At 41.0% G+C, this 20,831-nt stretch overlaps 1 protein-coding gene across 4 annotated transcripts in view; it reads right to left on the bottom strand.

Annotated features, from left to right (window-relative positions):
* Window positions 1-12,328, bottom strand: part of LOC125437560 (U2 snRNP associated SURP domain containing) — a 45,899-nt gene extending 33,571 nt beyond the window's left edge. For 2 of the 4 annotated variants that reach the window (XM_048505235.1, XM_048505237.1), the window contains exons 1-6: window positions 12,211-12,328; window positions 5,732-5,779; window positions 3,467-3,565; window positions 2,645-2,759; window positions 1,918-2,057; window positions 298-365 (exon numbers count right to left, since the gene is read on the bottom strand). In XM_048505235.1, the coding sequence (XP_048361192.1) occupies window positions 298-365; window positions 1,918-2,057; window positions 2,645-2,759; window positions 3,467-3,565; window positions 5,732-5,779; window positions 12,211-12,255 (515 nt within the window). In that variant the 5' untranslated portion in view covers window positions 12,256-12,328. Of the gene's footprint in view, window positions 1-297; window positions 366-1,917; window positions 2,058-2,644; window positions 2,760-3,466; window positions 3,566-5,731; window positions 5,780-12,069; window positions 12,150-12,210 lie in introns of those variants that run through there. The other 2 variants (XM_048505236.1, XM_048505239.1) reach the window with 2 other exon arrangements.
* Between the last annotated feature and the right edge of the window lie 8,503 nt (window positions 12,329-20,831).

Genomic DNA, 20,831 nt, shown 5'->3' with positions numbered 1-20,831 from the left:
TTGGTGATGCTTGAAGTGGCTACGTTAAAATAGTTTCGTTAATTCGATCAAAGACCTAAACAATATACTATCAGGATTCAATGGGAGATTCTCTCTCTTCATCAATTTAGGATGCCGTCCTAAGAACATATGTGTGGAAGTAATCCTCACTGGTTAAGTGTGACTTATTTCCAAGAAAACTTGCTTAGGCTGGCTTTTTTAATTACACTTAAGAACACCAGTTTAGGACAGTTAGCAATTTTAATCACTAGTAGTGACCATGCACATCACTTAATATACATGGAGTCAAATACTTACTGTTTTAATTCTTCTTTAAAAAGCTCCAAATTGCTCTTTTTCTTTTCTTTTTCCCCCTTCTTCAAAGGCTGAATGTGGAAATTGCAAAATATTAAAGAATATGCTATGTTCTTTTTATAACAGGCAATTCAAACAACATGTTCATTTATCAAATTATATATTTTCCCTAAATGTTAATAAAAATAATACAAAATATCCACTGAGAGAATGCAACTAAATAGAACAGTCCTTTATGTTACTCAATGTAACCAGATTGAAACTAGCATCTGCCAATGCATAAATGATTCCTCCAAGCCCCTAAAGAGCCAACATTAGACAACCACTGGAATGCAAGAGATGGCCCTTGTCTCCTGACCAGGTACAAAGGCAAGGCTAAAAATGGTGAGGCTGAGAAACTGGAAATATTTAACCCTCTGCAAGGCTGACACCTAAATACATTATTCTGTTCTTGTTTTTTAAAGATGTTCCAAATTACTGGATTCATTTTTTTTTAAGTGACTAGAAGCCTTGCAAAGATATACTTTTTGCCATCAAGTCACATTGGCTTATGGCAACTTTTTGTGAGGTTTTCAAGGCAAGTGCTGTTCAGAGATGATTGGCTATTGCCAGCCTCTATATCACAACCATGGTAATTGATGCTGCTCAGCTTCTGAAATCTGATGAGATCAGACCAGCCAGGTCAGGGCGAAGATTTACCTACAGACTTACAATTCCTTTACATGTATTTGGTAGCAAATTCTATTATGGTACTAATAGAAACAGGTTTGTCAAGTACAGTATCGCCCTGAAGACCACTTTTTTTTACAGAAGTAGTACACAACTTTAGTAGATTACTGTTTAGTAGAATCCTAGTTCAGCACTAACCACTATAATACACTGACTTCTTTTTACTGTTACGACTCAAGATTTTCACTCCCAAATCTATTCAACCTTGGGGCAAAATTCCATAAATAGTATGGTTTGGTGCATTGATATATACATTCCGTACAGGTGTTACTTTTTAACACACAATGCAAAGCAGAGGAAGAGATCATACAAACTCAAGACTTGCTACTCTTCTTAACAGGTACAGGTTTGAACAAAGCATCGTGTGCAGTTTTCCAATTTCATGAGTTAAACATTCAATTACACCAATTTAACATAATGTAATACAATTTAATTAAATTATAGCTATTTAATATAGTATTCTTTCAAACAGAATATTAGGAAATTGAGTAAATTTAGAATTTACTATCAGGTCATAGAGGAAAAGGCTTTCAAATTTACAACAAACACATATCGTAAGAACAAGGCTTCAAAGTACTGCAGGTCACCAAGAGGAGATGTTATTTTAAGTTTCCATGTAACTATGGCCGTGGTGACAAACCTTTGGCGCTCCATATGTTATGTACTACAATTCCCAATTGGCCAAGCTGGCAGGGGCTGATGGGAATTGTAGTCCATAATATCTGGAGTGCTAAAGGTTCGCCACCTCGGAACTATGGTAATGTTCCCTAAAACTCGTGAACACAAATTTGACATTACTAAAGGATATTCCTCTATGTTTACTCAATATTTCAAAGCATTTACAATCACCAATCAGAAGCTTTTAGCAAACGTATTCACAAAATTTCAACATACCGGCTTTTTGGTTTCTAGCACTAGAAGGGATGGAGGTCGTTCATTAGAAGATGACTGACTTTGTTGATTTTTTTGCTGATCTGCAAATCGTGATGAAGGCTTGTAGATTTTTCCTCGTTTTTCATCAGTTTCATGTTCTTCTGAAACATGGACCAGTAGTTACTGAAAATGTCTAACTGAACAAACTTGCCACAATCCAGAGAGGACACTGCTAAGGATTTTTCATCCTTTGGACAGCAGACCCAATATCATTTAACAAACTGTAATCGAAAGTCTCTTCAGTTTGAAAGGGCAATTGCCAGAAAGAATGCAAAAGGATCTGCTGTTCAAGAATCACAAACCTAAAGCCCCTTTTGGCACACAGAATTAGTTGCATGAGTGTTCTGGATGCCGGCATTTGCCTTGATGTGGCTACCATACATACAGAATATGCGCAACGTTCCTTAATCTGTAGCCCACAACATGCTTGGGTCAGGAGCTGTACCATTCTTAAGTGAGAGACAAAATTAAGGTCTTTCTTGATAGAGAAAATAACAGTCTAACATTCTAACAGTTTAGTAATTTGACATATGCATGATATGCAGATTAACAATGCAACAGGACCTTAACATTTACTACTATACCCACACAAAAGTATACAAATTTTAAATGGAGCCACAGTAGAAGGATTTCTTTAATTTTTTAAAATAAAAAACATATTTCTAGATAGCATAATATTCAGTCTTACCTTTAGATGCATTAACAATACCACCTCTGACAAAAGTCTTTACTTTATTCCCATCACTTCCTTCAAAAGCAGCAAGGAATTCTTCATAAATTTCTGCAGCTGCCTTTTCATCTTCCTGTGTATATATATATATATATATATATGTATTAAATGTTACATTGGTTACTGGTATCAATAAACCATTTTTGCACACTTGACTTAATCTTCTAGTACTTGTGCTATCCTGGACTACAATCAACTACAATCAACTAAACACATCTGATTTTCTTTTTCTAAATAGTTTCAAATTCAGGATAAAACTTAGAGCAAACCTGAAACACAAAACTATAAAGGGCAGTCAGGAAGTGGCATAATCACAATGTGGGTTTGTGGTACTAGAAGCAGGCATGTGTCCTGTATATGTGTTTGGAACCAAAACATAACTCCATTGTATAAAAACTCCACTCTTCTGAAAAGTTTTTAGCTCCCTTCCCTAGCCTAATAAAATAATTAGGAAAGCCATAGTTGATTATAGCCAGCATTAGACAGTCACACAACCTCCCTGCTGGAACTGATAGGACATTAACATGCCTATCACATGGTAAATGTAGAGAAAAACAATCCTGCAGCACAATCTAGAACCTAAATGCTCAAATATCTCCATAGACATCTGTGTAAAAATGTCATAAAGCAGCAAATCATGCATTCTATCCCGTTAAACAAAAAAAGCTAGACAAAAAGGGGCCATTATTCAAGGGAGAGCTTCCAATTTACTGGCAATGTTCCAACAAAGAAACCCAGTACACCTCCAGCTGTTAATAAATTAATTTGCTACAGCATTACCTTCTTTTTCAATTCCTCCTGTTCCTTTTTGCTTAAAGTTCTCTTGGCAGCACTCATCTTGCCAATACTGAAAGCTTTAAGTTTGCTTTCCAAAAGTGGCTACAGGAAGGGGAAAGTGTTGAAAGAAAAGGGTTAAAAAATACAATCCATGTAGTCAGTTCTTTCTGAAAGAAGACTTTTCACATACTAATTGGAGACTTTTTTGAATAACATGGTTAAATAATTGGAAATAAAACAGAGTACATTGAAACTGTATCTATTCATGAACAAAAAAGGCATTTATCTCTTTGTATTATGATAGAACCAAGTCACACAGAATAGTTATCTCCAAGCAGACAGGTAAGGAAGTATTTTAAAAAGGGCATGTAAGTAAAAAGTATAAATTAAACACAGAAATAACGATCAGCATTATATAAATACATCAGCACCACACTAGTTTTGTATTTGCACGATTTATCAACATAATGTTATTTTGGCTATTAGCAGATCCATTATCCAAAATTTAAGAACTAAAAATATCAATTCGAACCCCTAAAACCATAAGAAAAGGAAGCAACAGTATCATTTACACAAAGCCTAAAACATTTCAATTGACTTCTTGGCAAAGAGGCAAAAGTCCAAGGGGCAAAACAGAAAAACGAGAAATAATGTTTTCTTTTTTACCGTGCAATCGGGAAGGGAGGGAGGGCTGAAGCTACATTGGAAGCAGAAGGGTTGCGCTTTCTTCATCCATGCCAACACTTAACCTGAGCTATGTCAGGTGGCAAGGATGCCTGCACAGAGGACTCACTCCAGTGGCTACCCACTGCATCAACCAAACCCTACAGCAACTAGCTGCAGCACCAAATGCCTAAGCATTCCAGGGGCGTGCCTGGAGGTGGAGCTGACTTTGGTTGGCTCCCAATGCCCTTTTGGTCCAGGAACACTTCCTCTCAGTGGCACAGACTTACACATGCAAATAGCATGGCACAAGTTCTTCCAGAGAACGACTACTCTGGGAGAGGTGTTTTCTCCCTCTCCTCTGACACCTACACCACAATTGCCCTTTTGGAGTTGGTGCTGCAGCACTGTTCCCAGCCACCACTCTACTCCTCCCTTCCTTTCAACAGGGCTGTTGAAATGACTGGATTTTTAAGGCAAGCTGTAACTTAAAGAATTATGACGATTCTATGTAAGACTACGTATCTTACAATGTACGAAAGAAAATTAAACAATGGCAATGCTGCATACGTTATACAAATATACAACACAGTTTTCAATGATTTTATTGTTTGCGATTAATTTTGTCCGTAATGAATATGCTATGTGTATGCTGATTATATACTAAGAAACTATTTCAGAGTTCAAAGTTTAACTCATCAAGCACCCTAACATGCTGATCATCCTATTGTGTCCATAGGCGACTATTTCTGTACAAATAAAAGGCTTTCATGGCCAGATTCAACTGGTTGTTGTGAGCTTTCTGGGCTGTGTGGCTGTGGACTGGTAGATCTTGTTCCTAATGTTTCACATGCATCTGTGGCTGGCATCTTCAGAGGTGTATCACAGAGAGAAGTCTGTTACTGGACACAGTGTGTAACAAACTTCTCTCTGTGATACACCTCTGAAGATGCCAGCCACAGATGCAGGCAAAATGTTGGGAACAAGATCTACCAGACCATGGCCACACAACCTGGAAAACCCACAACAACCATGCTTTCCAAGATTTACAAATTCCAAAATGGAATTTGTAATTCTCCAACAAGTGAGTTGGAGCCTATCACCCTTCCTGCTGATATAGAAGCAAGGTGGGCTGATTGCACTTGATTCTTCTCACAGTAACTCTTCCCCATGTGGCTTTTGTTCATGCAGTCCCACTAACTGGAAGCATAATTGTGTGTGGAGGGGGAGGGGGGAAGTGAAAAAGGACTCTCCTACACACACATCACTGGAAAACTGGTAGGATCCAACTCGCTATGACAAAGGGTAATTGGTATTAACACCACCTCTACAAACACCAAATAAATTGAGGTCTTCTGCGTCACTGTGAAGTATGAGTGAAGTAACACTTACATCAACAGTTGTTTTAAAGAAGACTTTTGATATGGTTCTCTTTCAATTGTAGCAAGCTATACAGTCAGACAAAATACGTCACACAACATGTTGCCCTGGTCAATATTTGTTAACTTTTCTTCCAGTAGACAACAGTCCACACACAGCGATCCATGGAAACCAATGACAAAAACAAAACAAAAACCCTATTCCCAAATGCATCTTAAGACTTACATGATGTTCTGGAGATCCAGCGCTACGCGTTGTGTCTGGCATCCTGGTCTAAAATAGAAAAATACAAAAGTCATATACAGCATATGATATTTATTGGTTTTCAGAACACAGGCCATTTTATATGCAGTTATTTAGAATGTTTAATTTGAATGTCCTCAACTTTCCTCACAAGTGTGAGCATTTGCAAAAAGTCAATGTAGAAGGATAAAACTGCTTAAGATGGAACTGTAAGAGCCCTAAACCCTGCTGCTGAACGGTTTAGCATAGTGACTTAACCTTATGCCAGCATGTCTAGAAAACATACCAGCACAACCCTGACACTTTTCAGGATAAAGATGATGGGTTATTTGTGGAGTAATTCACCATTTCTTGGACCATCTTAGTTCTAGAACGCTCTGCTTGGGTCCTAGTGCCTTGGGGACAGACCTAAGCAGAGACTAGGACACAAGTGAACAATTTTAGAACAAGGATGGTCCAGGAAATGGCAGATGAATTTACAAATATCCCGTCATCTTTATCCTAAAAAGGGTATAGAACTGGATGGCATCAGGGGCGTACTGAAGGAGGAGCAGGAGTCTACTTCCTGTTATTCTGCAACTATCCTTTTGTCTCTGTTGCTTTCTTGCAGACAGCCTTCTAGTACAGATAGACAGCAGGATGTCTCCATTCATAGGACAATGTCAGCCAGCTGCTGAGCCTCACATGATTGCCAGCTGCAATGACAGGTGTATATCTAGCTGCTCTGTTATGATGTTGCCAACACACTTGTCCTAACCTGGCTCCTGGACCCTTGTTTCACTGCTGAGCAGACAGATGTCTGTGCAGTAGTCATCCCCACCGTGAGCCCCCAAGGACAAAACAACTGTACCTGTGATTATACAGTCTTGTCAGAACTACTTAACAAGGCACAGGAACTAGGCTATAATAGGAGATTTGGCAACTCCATCACCCTGCAGGTGAGGGGGGAAATTCCACCGTCAAATAGGCCCAAAGAGGGTGAGAGGATGTCATGAAGTTGGATCCAGACTTAATTTTGCAGCTGCAGAATGGAACGTTCGTGTTTCATTCACCCCCACTGGTCTCCACAAATTGCTGCTCCTGGGGACAGTAGACTCCAGTGAACGACATGAGATGGGTCTATAACCGTGGTAGCGAACCTTTGGCACTCCAGATGTTATGGACTACAATTCCCATCAGCCCCTGCCAGCTTGGCCAATTGCCAAAAGTTTGCCACCACTGGTCTATAAGAAGAAGGGGGAATTGGTGGAAACTGCCAGCTTAGTCTGGATCCAGGAGATTTGTCTTATAATTTCCATGGCTCCAGATTACATCAATGATGAGCTCAACACTGCAGGGCAAGCTTCCTGTATAAACAGAAGGACCCTTACACACATATAGAGCAGAGCTATACCTAACCGCTCTGTCACTCAGTCAGTAAAAACTGTTTTGAAAGTTTATTGTTATGTTGTTTGTAATTTGCTAGATATCTTCAGAAGGGGCAACATACACAGTTCTCTGTCTACCAGCTGCAAAGTTGGTTCAATTATATGGTCTTAGTTTTGTTGCTTTCCTATATTTTTGGCTGATTTAGTTGGATCCTGCATGAGCACTGCACCTGGAAAGGCGGCATATAAATTAATTTCATCAGCATCTCTTTTCGTTTCAAGTCACATCTAATTTATGGCAATTCCTGGTAGGGTTTTCAAGGCAAGAGATGTTCAGAGGTGGTTTGCAATAGCCGGCTTCCTGGTATTCCTGGAGGTCTCCCAGCTACATATTTGCCAGGGTCAACCCCGCTTAGCTTCTGAGCTCTAAGGGCACTAGGCTAGCCTGTGGTATTGAGGCAAGGGCCATCAGCATCTTACTTTACAAAAAATAAGCAACACTTATTGGTCCTTAAGACAACTAATATGTTTATTTGTAATCAGTGGACCTTGCTTTCAAACTATATCCTTTTGCATGTACAATCCCAACATGAAGTCAAGATATTTTTTCCAGTATCTCAGCAACAAAAGCATAAATGCAGCAGAAAATTCCGAATTAAGTCTGTGCAACCCGACCAGATAACAGTATCAGTTAAGTTATATGTTTTGTATACATTTTAATGTATTGATTGTTGTTTTAATTGTAATAATGTTTTATGGAAATGGGCGGGGTATAAATAAATAAATAAAATGCTCTCCAACCGAACAGCTACCTTAAGTAAACATGACAACCAATAGGCCTTAACACCTTATTTTTTGATTCGTGGGAAGGAACAAAAAGGTAACTCATTACAGTTCTCAAACTGCAGGTTTAGCCGACTCACAAATAACAGAGCCAGAGAAGTCAGATTCCCAATGACAAAGGTACAAATGATATATAAAAGATCCTGTTAATCTCTCCATGATGGTATTTGCAACGATACAGCTTACAATAACCCAGATAGCAGCATTCACTGGTTGTGTCTCCGATTTCTCTCAATCAAGTCCTCTTATGTTGGTTACCACGGACCCAAACCTCCCTCCTGTCTGGAGAGACGGGTGCAGGTGAAATGCACTAGGGAAGGGTACCCCAAAAGGAAACCTGAGCAAGGCTATCGTACTAAGCAGGGTGAGAAGATATAACCAATGCAACTACAGTACAGGGATGCAGAACAATATCCAATACAAGCCCATTTCTGAAGATCCATTTCCACCAACTATGGCAAGTTTATTAATATGTTGCAGACCACCTGAAAATGTGTGGCAATATATTTGCTAATAATTCCTAGGCAAATGGTACATCAGGGCAGATGACTATTTCAACCAACAGTTAGGCTACACATGGGATTGTGTCCAGTTCTGGAGGCAGCAATTCAAAAAGAATATGGAAAGAATAAAGTGGGCGCAGAGGAGAGCAACGAGGATGATCAGGGGCTTGAAGACCAAACCGTACAAGGGAAGACTGAGGGACTTGGGAATGTTTAGTCTGGAAAAGAGAAGCTTGAGAAGGAGTCATGATTGCTCTCTTTAAGCATCTAAAAGGCTTTCACTTAGAGGAGGGAAGGGAGCTGTCCTTGTTGGCAGCAGAGGATAGCACTCACTAATGGGTAAAAATTACAGGCGGAAAGATACCAACTGGATATTAAGAGTTGTTTCTTTACTGTAAGAATAGTTTAACAGTGGAATTTACTGCCTTGGTGAGCTCCTCCTCACAGGCGCTCAAGCAGTGGATGGACAAGCTCTTGACATGGATGTTTAGACTGAACCTATACCGAGCAAAGGGTTGGACTAGACGACCTGTATGGCTCCTTCCAACTCTGTTTCCATAACCAAAGTGAGGAAAAATGCATCATCTCCATGTGAAGATGCTGTTGCACCAACAAACCAAATGGTGGGGAGGAGAGATAAACATTCCACTTGACCAGACATGCTTGGAGCAGACCAAGTCCCAGTGGCACTGCAAGAATCTCAGGGATTTGCCTTGAAGGTTGGCCTAAAGCAGCAGTTCTCAACCTGTGGGTCGTGACCTCTTTGGGGGTCGAAAGACCCTTTCACAGGGGTCGCCTAAGACTCTCTGCATCAGTGTTTTCCATCTGTAAAATGGATAAATGTTAGGGTTGGGGGTCACCACAATATGAGGAACTGTATTAAAGGGTCGCGACATTAGGAAGGTTGAGAACCACTGGCCTAAAGAGTCAGCATGGATTAGTGGTTAACAGAGGTGGACTATCTGGAGAACCGGGTTTGTTTCCCCTCTCTTGAAACCTGCTGGGTGACTTTGGGTCTGTCACAGTTCTCTCAGAACTCTCAGTCCATGCAGAGACAGGCAATGACAAACCACCTGTGAACATGTCTTTCCATGAAAATCCTACAGAGCTGCCATAAGTCAGCTGTGACTTGACAGTGTGCACGCACACACACACTGCTGGCCCCACAAGTGCGGCCAGTGCCTCAGATACTGGGACAGAGATTTGGTGCCTCAAGACAACTTTTGAGCCTCAAGACAACTTGGGGATTTTGATACGGAGTGGTGCGCACCATCCCAAAAGAGTTGCCACAGGAAAGAAAGGGTCAAACCCAATTCTTCTTCTTTTTGTAAAATAATTGCAACATGATAATTATGTTGAGTACATCCTTACAGTCAAGTCATCCATCTGTCAAATTCAGTAATATATGATTTAAAGTCTGGTCCATTCACTGGAAAAACTGCAAACCTGGAAAAGCAGAAAAGCCCAGGTACATATTGGTCCTCCCAATCCTCCAGCAGCTGTGTCTATTATTTGAATGAAGGCAGGCAATAACAAGTTCCAACTTACAGTGGCCCTGCTCACTTTCTAAATAGGTTGACAAGCATCAGGAAAGTATTGGAATGTGCCTCAGTAACTAATGGCACTTCAGTGGGGTTTCCAGTATGCTAAATTATAAATTATGCACCTTATGCTGTTGAAGCAGTAAGAGTTGAATCTACTTCAGTTGTCCCAATAAAAATATACTGTCTGGAGCCCTGGCCTCTGGACTCCTCCAGCCAGCTCAACCACCCTCTCTCCCCCAAGTAATTCACCAACAGGGTCTGGCCGCCCATGGCTGGCTGAAGCAGCTAGAGAGTGGCAATGGCAATGGCAACCCAGGACAACAGAGAAGCTGTGGCAACAGCTCAAAGAAGCAGGGAGACGGCAGGGATCTCCAAGACGAGCTGAGGTACGGGCAGAAGGGTGAGCAATCTGCCCTGCTGGGAGACCATCTAAGCTGTCAAGAGGCAGTAAAGTCAAGGCACCAGGAGGAAGGGTCGGCCTGGCCAGAGCATCCTGTAGGCAGTCTACTGGTGGCACGGCAAACCAGGAAGCCTCCAGCAGATCAACAGGTGGGCCTGGCACCAGCCCATCATGATCAGACTGGTGCTAGGCAGAGTGTGGGAGAAGGCTATCCAAACGGAAAGGCCCACCCCTTCCCCTCCCCAATATGGACCCAAAACAGCTGACATTGTTTCCCCTCCTCCATGTTATCATAACAACCCTATAACATAGATTAGACTTACGTAATGACTAGCCAATGGTCATCCAACAAATTTTCACAGTACAGTTGGATTTAAATCTGCTAGTGCCATCCTACTTAAAAGCCCACTCAGGTCTATTCAATGGGCTTACTTCTAGGAAGGTATTCTCAGTATTCTGCATTACTCTGGCTTTCACAAGATTCAAAAGGTCAATGACCTCCAGTACTGCATATATGATTCAGAAATACTGGTCCATAATAATACAATCTAAGTCATTTGAAAATTCTGGACAAGGTATGACCATATACATATGTAAACTACAAATACCTAGAAATACCTAGAAATGTGTAGATATGAAGGAAAGTTGACAGATGAAGACCAGAGCATAGGGCAAAGAATCTAAACTTCTTTCAAATCCATTGGTAACACTGCACAACTTGAGCAAAGCACATCCTAAGTGCACTGCATAAATACATGTTTTCATAAGCAATGTAAGATCATGGAAAAATGTGTGTGTATTTGCCACCTACACTTTGCATTTTGTATACAAGAAGTATAAAATAAAGCTGCTTTAAATTACAATAGCTCCTCAGACCATTTCTTTTTGCAAATTTCAAAACATAAACCATGTAGGAAATTCTAAATTGTGTTCTGCAACAATTTTATCAACTTAGCTTCTGGCAGTCACTTCACACATCACTACACCAGTGTATTGGCCACCAGAATCTGACTTGACAAAATAATCTTAAATATTCCCTAATAACAACAACAATAAACTGACAATGAATGCATATACACAAAAACTCTACGGCAATGCAAGGCCAGGGGCTATAACTTCCCACGAAATGGACTAACAGCAAAAGACACTTTTTAACATCTGTGACTTGGGAAAGTCCCACATGTTATTTCAGCTTTAAAAAAGCGAGTTATACAAAAAAAATTATCCTGAATTCTCCATACTAGGAGGAACAAAAAGAACAGCAAGTGCAAAGAGACCAAACAGCAAGAGAGATACTAACTAGCTTGGCTAGAGGGAATATTCTTACAATAATGAACAATAAAGGTAACAGAATAGTGATTCTACAACAGAACAAAGTAATAGAAAAAACAACTGTCCACGTAAATTCCTTCATGCTTTTCCCGAGTAAGCTCCATCTTCAGACGCTTATTACAGAGAAACTGGCGGGGAAGGAGAAAAGCCCTTTTCCAGCGCCTCGGAAGAAAAGCGAGATATCCGTTTGGGAGATCTGACCCCCGGAATCCGACTAATCCCCTCCTACCTTCCCGATCACTCCCCCTCACTGTACCTCCAGTTGGGGACAGGGCAAAAACCGAGAGAGGCTAGGCCGCGAAGCAGCCTGCAAGCCAAAATCCTCGCTTGCCTGCGCATCGCAGCCCTGCGACATTACGCGTGTCTCCGACCAAGTCCTCTCGCCAGCCCAGCTCCCGCAGCTTCCTTTCCCGTCTCCTAGTTTCTCTGGAAAGGCGGCACCGGTTGAGGAGGCCCCGATGGGCAAACTCACCTTCGCACTGGCCTTCTGCGAACCGCCTGGCGTCTTGTCCGCCATCTTGATTCTCTCCCCCGTTCAACTTTCGGCGGTAGAGAATCGAGTACCGAGTTCTGTGATTGAAGAGAGGGATCTAAGGCGGAAGGAGGGGCAAGGGGAGACAAGTCAATAGTCAAGCGGGAGATAGAATCGATTGGCTCGACACGCCTCCCTACGTAGAAGAGACGCTACCAATTTTTATTCTCGGAGCTGGAGCGTCTGCGCCTCGCCTTCAATGGCTGTCAGAAACGCTGGTGGGGAAGCTAGCTCAAGCTCCAGATATTCTGCATGTGCGGCAGGGGCTTACCCACGTTACAAATAATAAATATTTCCAAGATACACTGGTGTAGCATAGCACTGCTGTTGAGTTGTGACCAGGTGCTGAACAGGCAATGCTGTGAAGCCCCACCAGAGTCCCACAGATTCAATCCTTGTGCTAGCAGGAGAATAGTACAGGGATCTGGGGTATGGCAAGTGTTAGTCCCAACTCCTCCCCATGTGATTTTCCCAGAAGGCACATCTTCACTTATGTGTGGAATTGAGCTCATCTAGCAAAGTTTATTTCACACACGCCAATAACAACTGTACAAATGCAGTTGATCCAATACATTGAATGTTTTATTGTATGTTGGTTCATTACAATAAAAAATAAATGGGAATCTTGTGGCACATTAAAGCATGAGTAGTTTACTGAATGTTGTCATTTTAATGTCAGATTTATTCAGTTTTTACAATCTCCATTTATTCTTTTGCACAGGGGCTTATATGTTTGTCCTGTGTAGGAAGCAGAAAGGCATTGTTATCATGTATCGTGTTGGGATATGAACAAGTCAGATGAGCTCCAGATGCATGATTCACATAATAAACGAGGGACGAGGGATTTAATGGCACCATAAAAGCAAACAAATCTGTGGTGGACTTGTTTCTTATTGCAAGACACTGTCAGGAGGGCTACTCCCTCTGAAATAATTGTTCTAAAGGCAGACTATGATACTCCTCACCACTAGATGGTGTATGCAACATATAGTATCTCCAATGGGAAACAAGCTGATAAACAATTTATAGTAGATAAATATAACTAGTTGGGTACATTACTTTAAATTTCTACTTTGGGAATACTGGTTTGCTCCTATATTGTTAAATATATTGATTTCAGTGGGCTATAGAGTAACTACTAGGGCCATGCTGAATGAAGAAAAAACACTATCACAGCCCTAAGAATTTACTACTGATATTAGATTGCTAAAGTAGGGACTTTTATTATGGCAAGGGTCCAGAACTGTCAAACTGATAACATCTCTGAGTTTCATACAAATCTTTAAATTTTCAGAGCGAAACTACTGGAGATGATGGGAGTTAAGAAAAGAGAATTGCATAAGAATACAGCTGGTTTGGAGAGGGGAAATACTTCAAGAAGGAAATGTCATTTTCCACCCCTCTTTTCTTGATCCGTCACTCATTAGGGGATCTTGAGTCTTGCTCTGGGACACCAAAGTTCTTCTTTCATTTTCTTCTCCTTCCTCATACAAGTACAAGGAGCACTGAAAGGGAACATAAAAATTTGACAGATACTTTCTCCTACTCTAAGAGTACAATCCGGGGGGGGGGGGGGTGAACCTCCCTCTGGAGCAATGGTTCTCCACCTTCCTAATGCTGCAACCCTTTAATACAGTTCCTCATGTTGTGGTGACCCCCAACCATAAAATTATTTTTGTTGCTACTTCATAACTGTCATTATGTCATCACGTCAGGTACGTATCTGCATGTGGGCAGACCCGCCTGGAGACGGATAGAGGAGCAGTGTCTTGGTTCCTAAGTCCATTCGAAATATGTGTTTTCCAATGGTCTTAGGCGACCCCTGTGAAAGGGTCGTTTGACCCCCAAAGGGGCGCAACCCACAGGTTGAGAAACGCTGCTCTGGAGGCAGTGCAGGTTTACACTGGCAGATTTGCCCTCTCCAGGGCACTTACACTGGCAGAGGGGCAAATTCACCAGCACCTGGCTGCAGCACAGCCCTGGGAAGCCCAGCTGCAGTGACCAACTCCCCAATAGCATGCCCAAACTGCCCAGAGCTATGCTGGCATCCGGAGGGCGTTCCAGGGCATGGAGCAATCCTTAATCGGTCTCCAGAGCCCTCTTGGCCCGTTTGCTGGTGGGGTTGCCGGTGGAGATACGCTGCAATTTTTGCGACATATCTCTATTTTCCCTTATGGGAGAGTTTTAGGAAGGATTTTGTTTTTTACCTTTTTGGGCTTCCTACTCTGCTGTGGCTAGACACTAGTGGATTTGCCCCTCTGCTGGTATAAGTGCCCCAGAGAGGCCAAATCCACCAGCGTAGCCTGCATGCCTCCAGAATTGAATTCCCTCTTTCTGGGTTGAACTGTTAGAGAGGTAAAGAAGTTCCCTGTGTCATGTTTTGGCTTTGCTGACTTCCTGACCTGAAATCACTATTGTAATGCAGGCCTGTCTTGTCACTCACTTTTGGTGAACTCTCAGACATTGCAATCACAAGTAGAGTTAAGCTACACTTTGACTACATTACAAGTTTTCCTGCTGATATATATTTTCATGTAGTTGTAAACTCATTTGTTAATCAACTGATCATATAGGTTTTTTACAATCTTTGACAGTTAATTAAGGCAGATACAGAAATATCAGATTTACTGCTTTTAAATTGAGATTATGAGTTAAATTTGGTCTTCCAATCTTAGACTTCCGATCTTGCTTAAAAAGATAAGGAGCACATATCAGATGTACATTTAGATGTACATTTAGATGTACACCTGTTTGATTAGTTCATCATTAGTTAAGAAATCATTTAGCAAGATAACAATCATATGTTGGCACAAGATAAGATTGCTATTTTTTCTATATACATTGATGTAATAAGCAAATTTGCTGATCACATCAATGCATTGATATAGAATCTCTAAATGGAACTCTCAGAAGCTATTAGGTTAGATTTCAGTTTGTATGTTTGACTTGGGTGTATATAAAAGATAATCTGAAATCTGATTTTCTTTATATTTAACTTATAGCCCAATCCAGGAGGGCAGCAGCGCGAGACTATGCTGGCACATTTGCCCACCCAGTCAGCGTTAAGTGGCACTTACGCTGGCAGAGAGGACAAACAGGAAGTCAAGATCTAGCACCAGAGCTGTGCCAGCTTAGATCTGGCTGCCAGCACAGCTGGGGGGTAGGTTAGAGGCATTCCTGGGGGCAAAGTCAACTTTAGTAGGCTTCTACTGGGCTTTCAACCCAGGAACACCCCCAGGGCAGAGGCTGGACTTACACCACTCAAAAGGGTGGTATAAGTTTCAGGCTATGAGGGGGTATCTCTGTTGACCGGGGACTTTCTTCTTTTCACTGCCTCCCCACGCTGCCTCTCCTTCCCTGCATCTGCTCTGGAGGCAATACAGTATTGGTGCCGTCCCTGGCCGCCACAGCCCTCTGGATTGGGCTGTTAATCAAATATGGTTGAGAAATGCTAGAAGATGTAATTTTGTTGGCACATGTTTTCACTGCAGCTAAAGGATTAATTTCCATATATTAATGTTTTGTAGTGACTTGTCTAATAAGAGAATTTATTCTTTTTTCAGTACAATAAAGTTTATTCTCTAAAAGTTTTCTGCCTCATTTGCTGGTGACAGCTCAGAGAAGAGAACTTACAATTAATTCATTTTTACAATCAAAATTAAGGCTTGCAACCAAAAATCTTATCTAAAAGATCCTGGATATATCTGAGGCCAAATAGTTTAAAGAACAATTTTAGAGGACATATTGATTCAGATTCTCTAATTGGATATGAGAGTACACTCAGTGGTATTCAGCAGGTTCACACCACTTCAGCAGAACCGTTTGTTAAAATGGTGCTTGTAAACAACCAGTTGTTAAATTATTTGAATCCCACCACTGAGTACACTATGTCATTATGTACCCTTCTAAAACCATTGAAGTCAATGGGCCTTGAGGTGTAACTTTGCTCAGCAATGTGTTGTAGTTATTCAAGATCTGGTTGCCAAGGAACAAGCAAAGGATGCAAGTCCAGCTGCAACCGGACAAAAGTAGTCTCCTCAGTTTGAACGCTGACCCGGTAGCAGGAACATTGGGACCCCAGACTCCAAGATCTTTAGTTGTGCCTCTGGGTTAATTTAATTACATTTCACTGGCATTCCAATATGTTATTATTTATGTTTCACAAAGCAGCCACTTCTTTCCTTCATGTATGTCCTTCTTTAAACCATTTCCCCATCATTCCAAAATCTTGTTCAAGGAGGCTAACAAATGGTAAAAACAAGTTTCATGGTAACATTAATTCAGAGAGTGAAAAAGTTATTCAAAAAGTTTCACAGTTAAATGTTCAGCTTTAAAAGTAACTCAATGATAAAACAGCAATCAATCAAAACAGAGGCATCAAGTAATCCACAGCAGGGGGCAGGCCGTAATGCATCAGAGAAACATGGCATTATTCAAATGCCAGAGAGGATGGAAAATATTTTTAGCTAAAAGCCTGGGTGAAAAGAAAATGTTTTTCTTCTGGTGCTAATGAAGACGATAAATTAGGAGCCATGATTGTTCCTTTCTTTCTGTTATAGCTGAGGTGAGGGAGGTTTATGTAGTCCTGCTCTCCCATACCAAATAAGGCCCTCTGTTTCCTGAGGTGGAACTTGAGACAAAACAGCTAGCATAAACAAGTATAAATTGGTTTGGTTTTGATAAGAGGTTGTAATTAATTATGAGCTGTAAGAATGATTTTAGGCTTTTTGTTGTTGTCACCCAGAGCTGATGTTCTTTCTGTTTTTACTGTCTCACTGTGTGACAGTGGGGCTCTCTCACCCCCCCCCCCCCCCGGGCCTAATCTATCTTCCTGTCCCAAATTTACACCCACCTCTGGCACTCCTGCCAGGCTGATATTTCTCCTTCTGCCTACACCACTGAGCCAAAGGGCTGGTCCCAACCTGGCAACCTCTGTTTTGCTCTGCCTTCCTCTCACGGCACTGTGAGAGCTCCTGGAGGAAAGAAGTGAGGCCTTTTACCAGTTGCTGATGCACCACACCTGGAGGCAGGTGGGGTCTTCTGAGGAAATTGAGGTGCAGAGAGAAGCAGCAGGAGTTTACTCCTATGGATGGTTTGCCCAGTCTGTGTTCAATAGACCTTATGGCTGTTGACCAGGTTAATCCATTTATAAGGGCTATTACAGTGTTGTAAACTTTTGTCCTAGTTTTATACCGAATCAAAAGTATTATTTTGATTCAATCATCTCTGGGCTCCCCAGACTTTCTCTATGATGGAAACACAATGGTGCAACTTGCCTGCTGGGATTGCAAGAATTGGTTATGTATGTTTTTTGTTTGTTTAATTAAATACCTTGAGCCCATGCCATGGGATAAGGTGGTCAAAATACATTAAATACATTAAATCCTGTCTGAGTAGGACAGGAAGTCAGAGGCCCCTTCTGCACATGCAAAATGATGTGTTTTCAAACCACTTTCACAACTGTTTGCAAGTGGATCTTGCTATTCCAAGCAGCTTCAAAGAGCACTGAAAGCAGTTTGAAAGTGCATTATTCTGCATGTGCGGAATGAGCCTGAGTTAATTAATGATTTTAATGTGTGGTCATCCTTGTCTCCTTTTGAGCCTATCAGCAACATGAGTAGAGCATTTCCACTAGCTTCTTCTGGATGGCCTCTTCAAATTTCACTACAGAACTAATGCGGAGTTTCATCATCTCTATTGCTTTTAATTTTTAGCCTGGTTCCAAGCCAAAGACAGTCACAGCTACACTTTTGTGTGAAGAAGCAGAGCATCACGAGCAAATTCAGGGTAGAAAGGAGGATGCATGTAGAGAAGCAAAAGGCCAAATACTAGGAGGGAATGATGTGGAGGAACAACAGGTGGTACCCAAGGTAGGATGTCTGATTTAGAAAGAAGATCAAGAGATGATAGATGTCTATGTAAATGCAGGACTAACCTATGGAGCTTTCAGCTGTACTCTTTGGCCATATTCCATTCATTTTACCCCACTTCATTAATCTTTTTTAATTATCTACCTCATTATCTAAAACCAACTGTGTTTTCTCTCCAGCTTCTGTGCATTCTCATAATGAATAAACTCTGCCAAATTATGAGCAGAATGATACTAACACATCCTGTGCAAAAAGGAAAAGTGTAATGGGGCTATAGCTGGAATCTGAAAGGTCACTCCTTTGTAACAATTGATTTCAAACAGGAGTATATCCCTGAATTTGTGCGATTTATTATACAATGCAGCGGCTGACTTCTAGCGTACTTCAGCAGCCAGGGCACGCTGAATTCATGATAACGCTGCAGTGGCAGGTCACTTGTTCTGAGATCGATGGAGACATTGTGGTGAGACATGAAGTAATGAAAAAATAACAATATGACCACTGTCCTTAAATTACATTGTACATGTTAATACAGTCTAACAAGCTTAACCAGATCCAAGTCTTGTAATCACTGTAATTTTACAGTTATTTATTTCTTTGTTTGTTCACTTGTTTTTTTATCAATTTTATATACTGCCCCTCCCCTGAAGGGCTCTTGGTGGTGCACAACATAGGATAAAACAACTGATGGAGCATATAAACAAATACAGTCAAACATAATATAAACCCCATAAAACAGTGTACCATACAAAAATATTAGTGTCCAGATTTAAATTTTCATTAAAATTTCATTAAAAACCCTCCCAGAGAGGAAAGGGAGCCGGGGGGGGGGGGTTAGATGAGATACTTGCTAGAAAATCGCTGCTGTATATTGTAAACTCTCTGAATTATTACTATTTTGTAATTAAAAAGCAGATAATCTTTGAACATTTCTCTTATCAAATGCTGAATGAATCTCCAACTTCTGCATTCATCGCTCCTATTATTTGAGCCTTCCAATAGGTCTTGATAGCCTAGAAGAATTTCCTGCCAGTGCTTTGTCTCTCAACACTCAATCTTGTCCCCATATCTCAGTACATCCTTCATCAAAGTTTTAAACTAACAAATGGATCCCTCTTCTAGTTCCCAGTGGTACAGTTAGCTATGATATGAGTCATATGATCTATAGCCATTTTTGATGCCAAGGCCAACATACAAATTGCTTTAGTACCTTTGGGATTCCAAACTTCTTCTTTGATCCAAGAGCCTTCCTTTAGAAATATCTCCTCCCTTGGCTCTCTTCCCTTTCATGTGGCATTGATAGAAATTATTAATAATAACAATAATATGTAGCTTGAAGTTTTCAAAGTACTTTGTATACAGTCATTCACTACTCTGCTTTTTATAGGCAGTATTTGTCATAGAAATGATTTGAGAGGAAGAGTCTTACTCACAGGGCAGCTAGGGCATCTGTCCCAGACCATGCCCTGCCCTAGTGGTGTGGGCTTAGTCAACCTCAGCAGCCAGCAGTGGGACAAGAGATGGCAAGGGAGAGAGGCTGGGCAGAGAGGGCATCTGCTGCACTTGTGTAGCCAGTCAACAACCCATCCCTTGAGTCAGGCTGCAGCTGCATGGTGCTGCCGCACACCCTGCACACCTGCTGCGGCCTCTGGACTGGTCCGTTATCATATTACTTATTTTACTTACTTATTTTATGCCATCCGGGACGCTAAGGCAGTTAGCAAATTTAAGACATAACATAATACAAACCCATTTAAAAACCATAAAAACCATAAAAACAGATAATTAAAACCAAGCTAAAATACAAACACAAAGCCAAAAAACAATTAAAGTAAGGTAGGAAACAGGGATCACTGAGGAAACACCAAGGGTCTTTACCCACTGGCAAAAAAGCAGCAATGGAAGGGGAGTCCAGAATTTTGGTGCTACAATTGGGAAGGCTGCTTCCTGGGATACCACTCACCTAATTGCAAAAGTTGGGGACACCCGAAGCAGGGCCTTACAAAATATACTTAATATAGGCCAGTGTGATATCATCTATTGTGACTTTTTTAAAAAAATGCTCTTAAAGGAGAAGGTTTTAATTGTGCAACTTAACCTCTCATATATTGTTAAAGGTTGGACTTGTAGTTATTACTTCAATTGCTGGTGAGAGGACATAATGAAGTGATAGCTTTGTGTTTTCCACAAAATTCATGGCTGTTGTGACAGAAGATGAGCCAACCCACAATAGTGTGCTAACACTGTGTCAGCAATCTCTGTTTTTCATACTAAACATAAACATAGTTCAGAGAGCATGTTGCACAATTTATCTTCTTAAATACCATTGGTTCAGCGAGATTTAAACATCTCAAATGCCTACAATGGGATTTAAACTATATGTAGATGTGTAGGCTTTATGGTATGGCCAAGCTTTTAATGTATAAGGACTTGGATTCAATCTCTACATCCCCCAGTTAAAGAATGTCAAGCAGCACAATTGGAAAACACCTGTGCTCAAAAATCTGTCCCCAGTTGAAGTAGACAATAAGACTCTGATTCAGTATAAAGAAGCTTTGTGTTTCACTGAATGTGATAGATGGCAAATATTAGTTCAATGATGGCACTGTACAGAATGACAGCTCATGGAGAGTTATGGATCACACTCATAACCTCTTCTTGAATACATCACTATTGGTTTAAACATATAAG

This window comes from Sphaerodactylus townsendi, linkage group LG08 (assembly GCF_021028975.2).
Source record: "Sphaerodactylus townsendi isolate TG3544 linkage group LG08, MPM_Stown_v2.3, whole genome shotgun sequence".
NCBI lineage: Eukaryota > Metazoa > Chordata > Lepidosauria > Squamata > Sphaerodactylidae > Sphaerodactylus > Sphaerodactylus townsendi.
The sequence above is the reverse complement of the archived record's forward strand: the minus strand, read 5'-3'. Positions and strand labels throughout refer to the sequence as shown.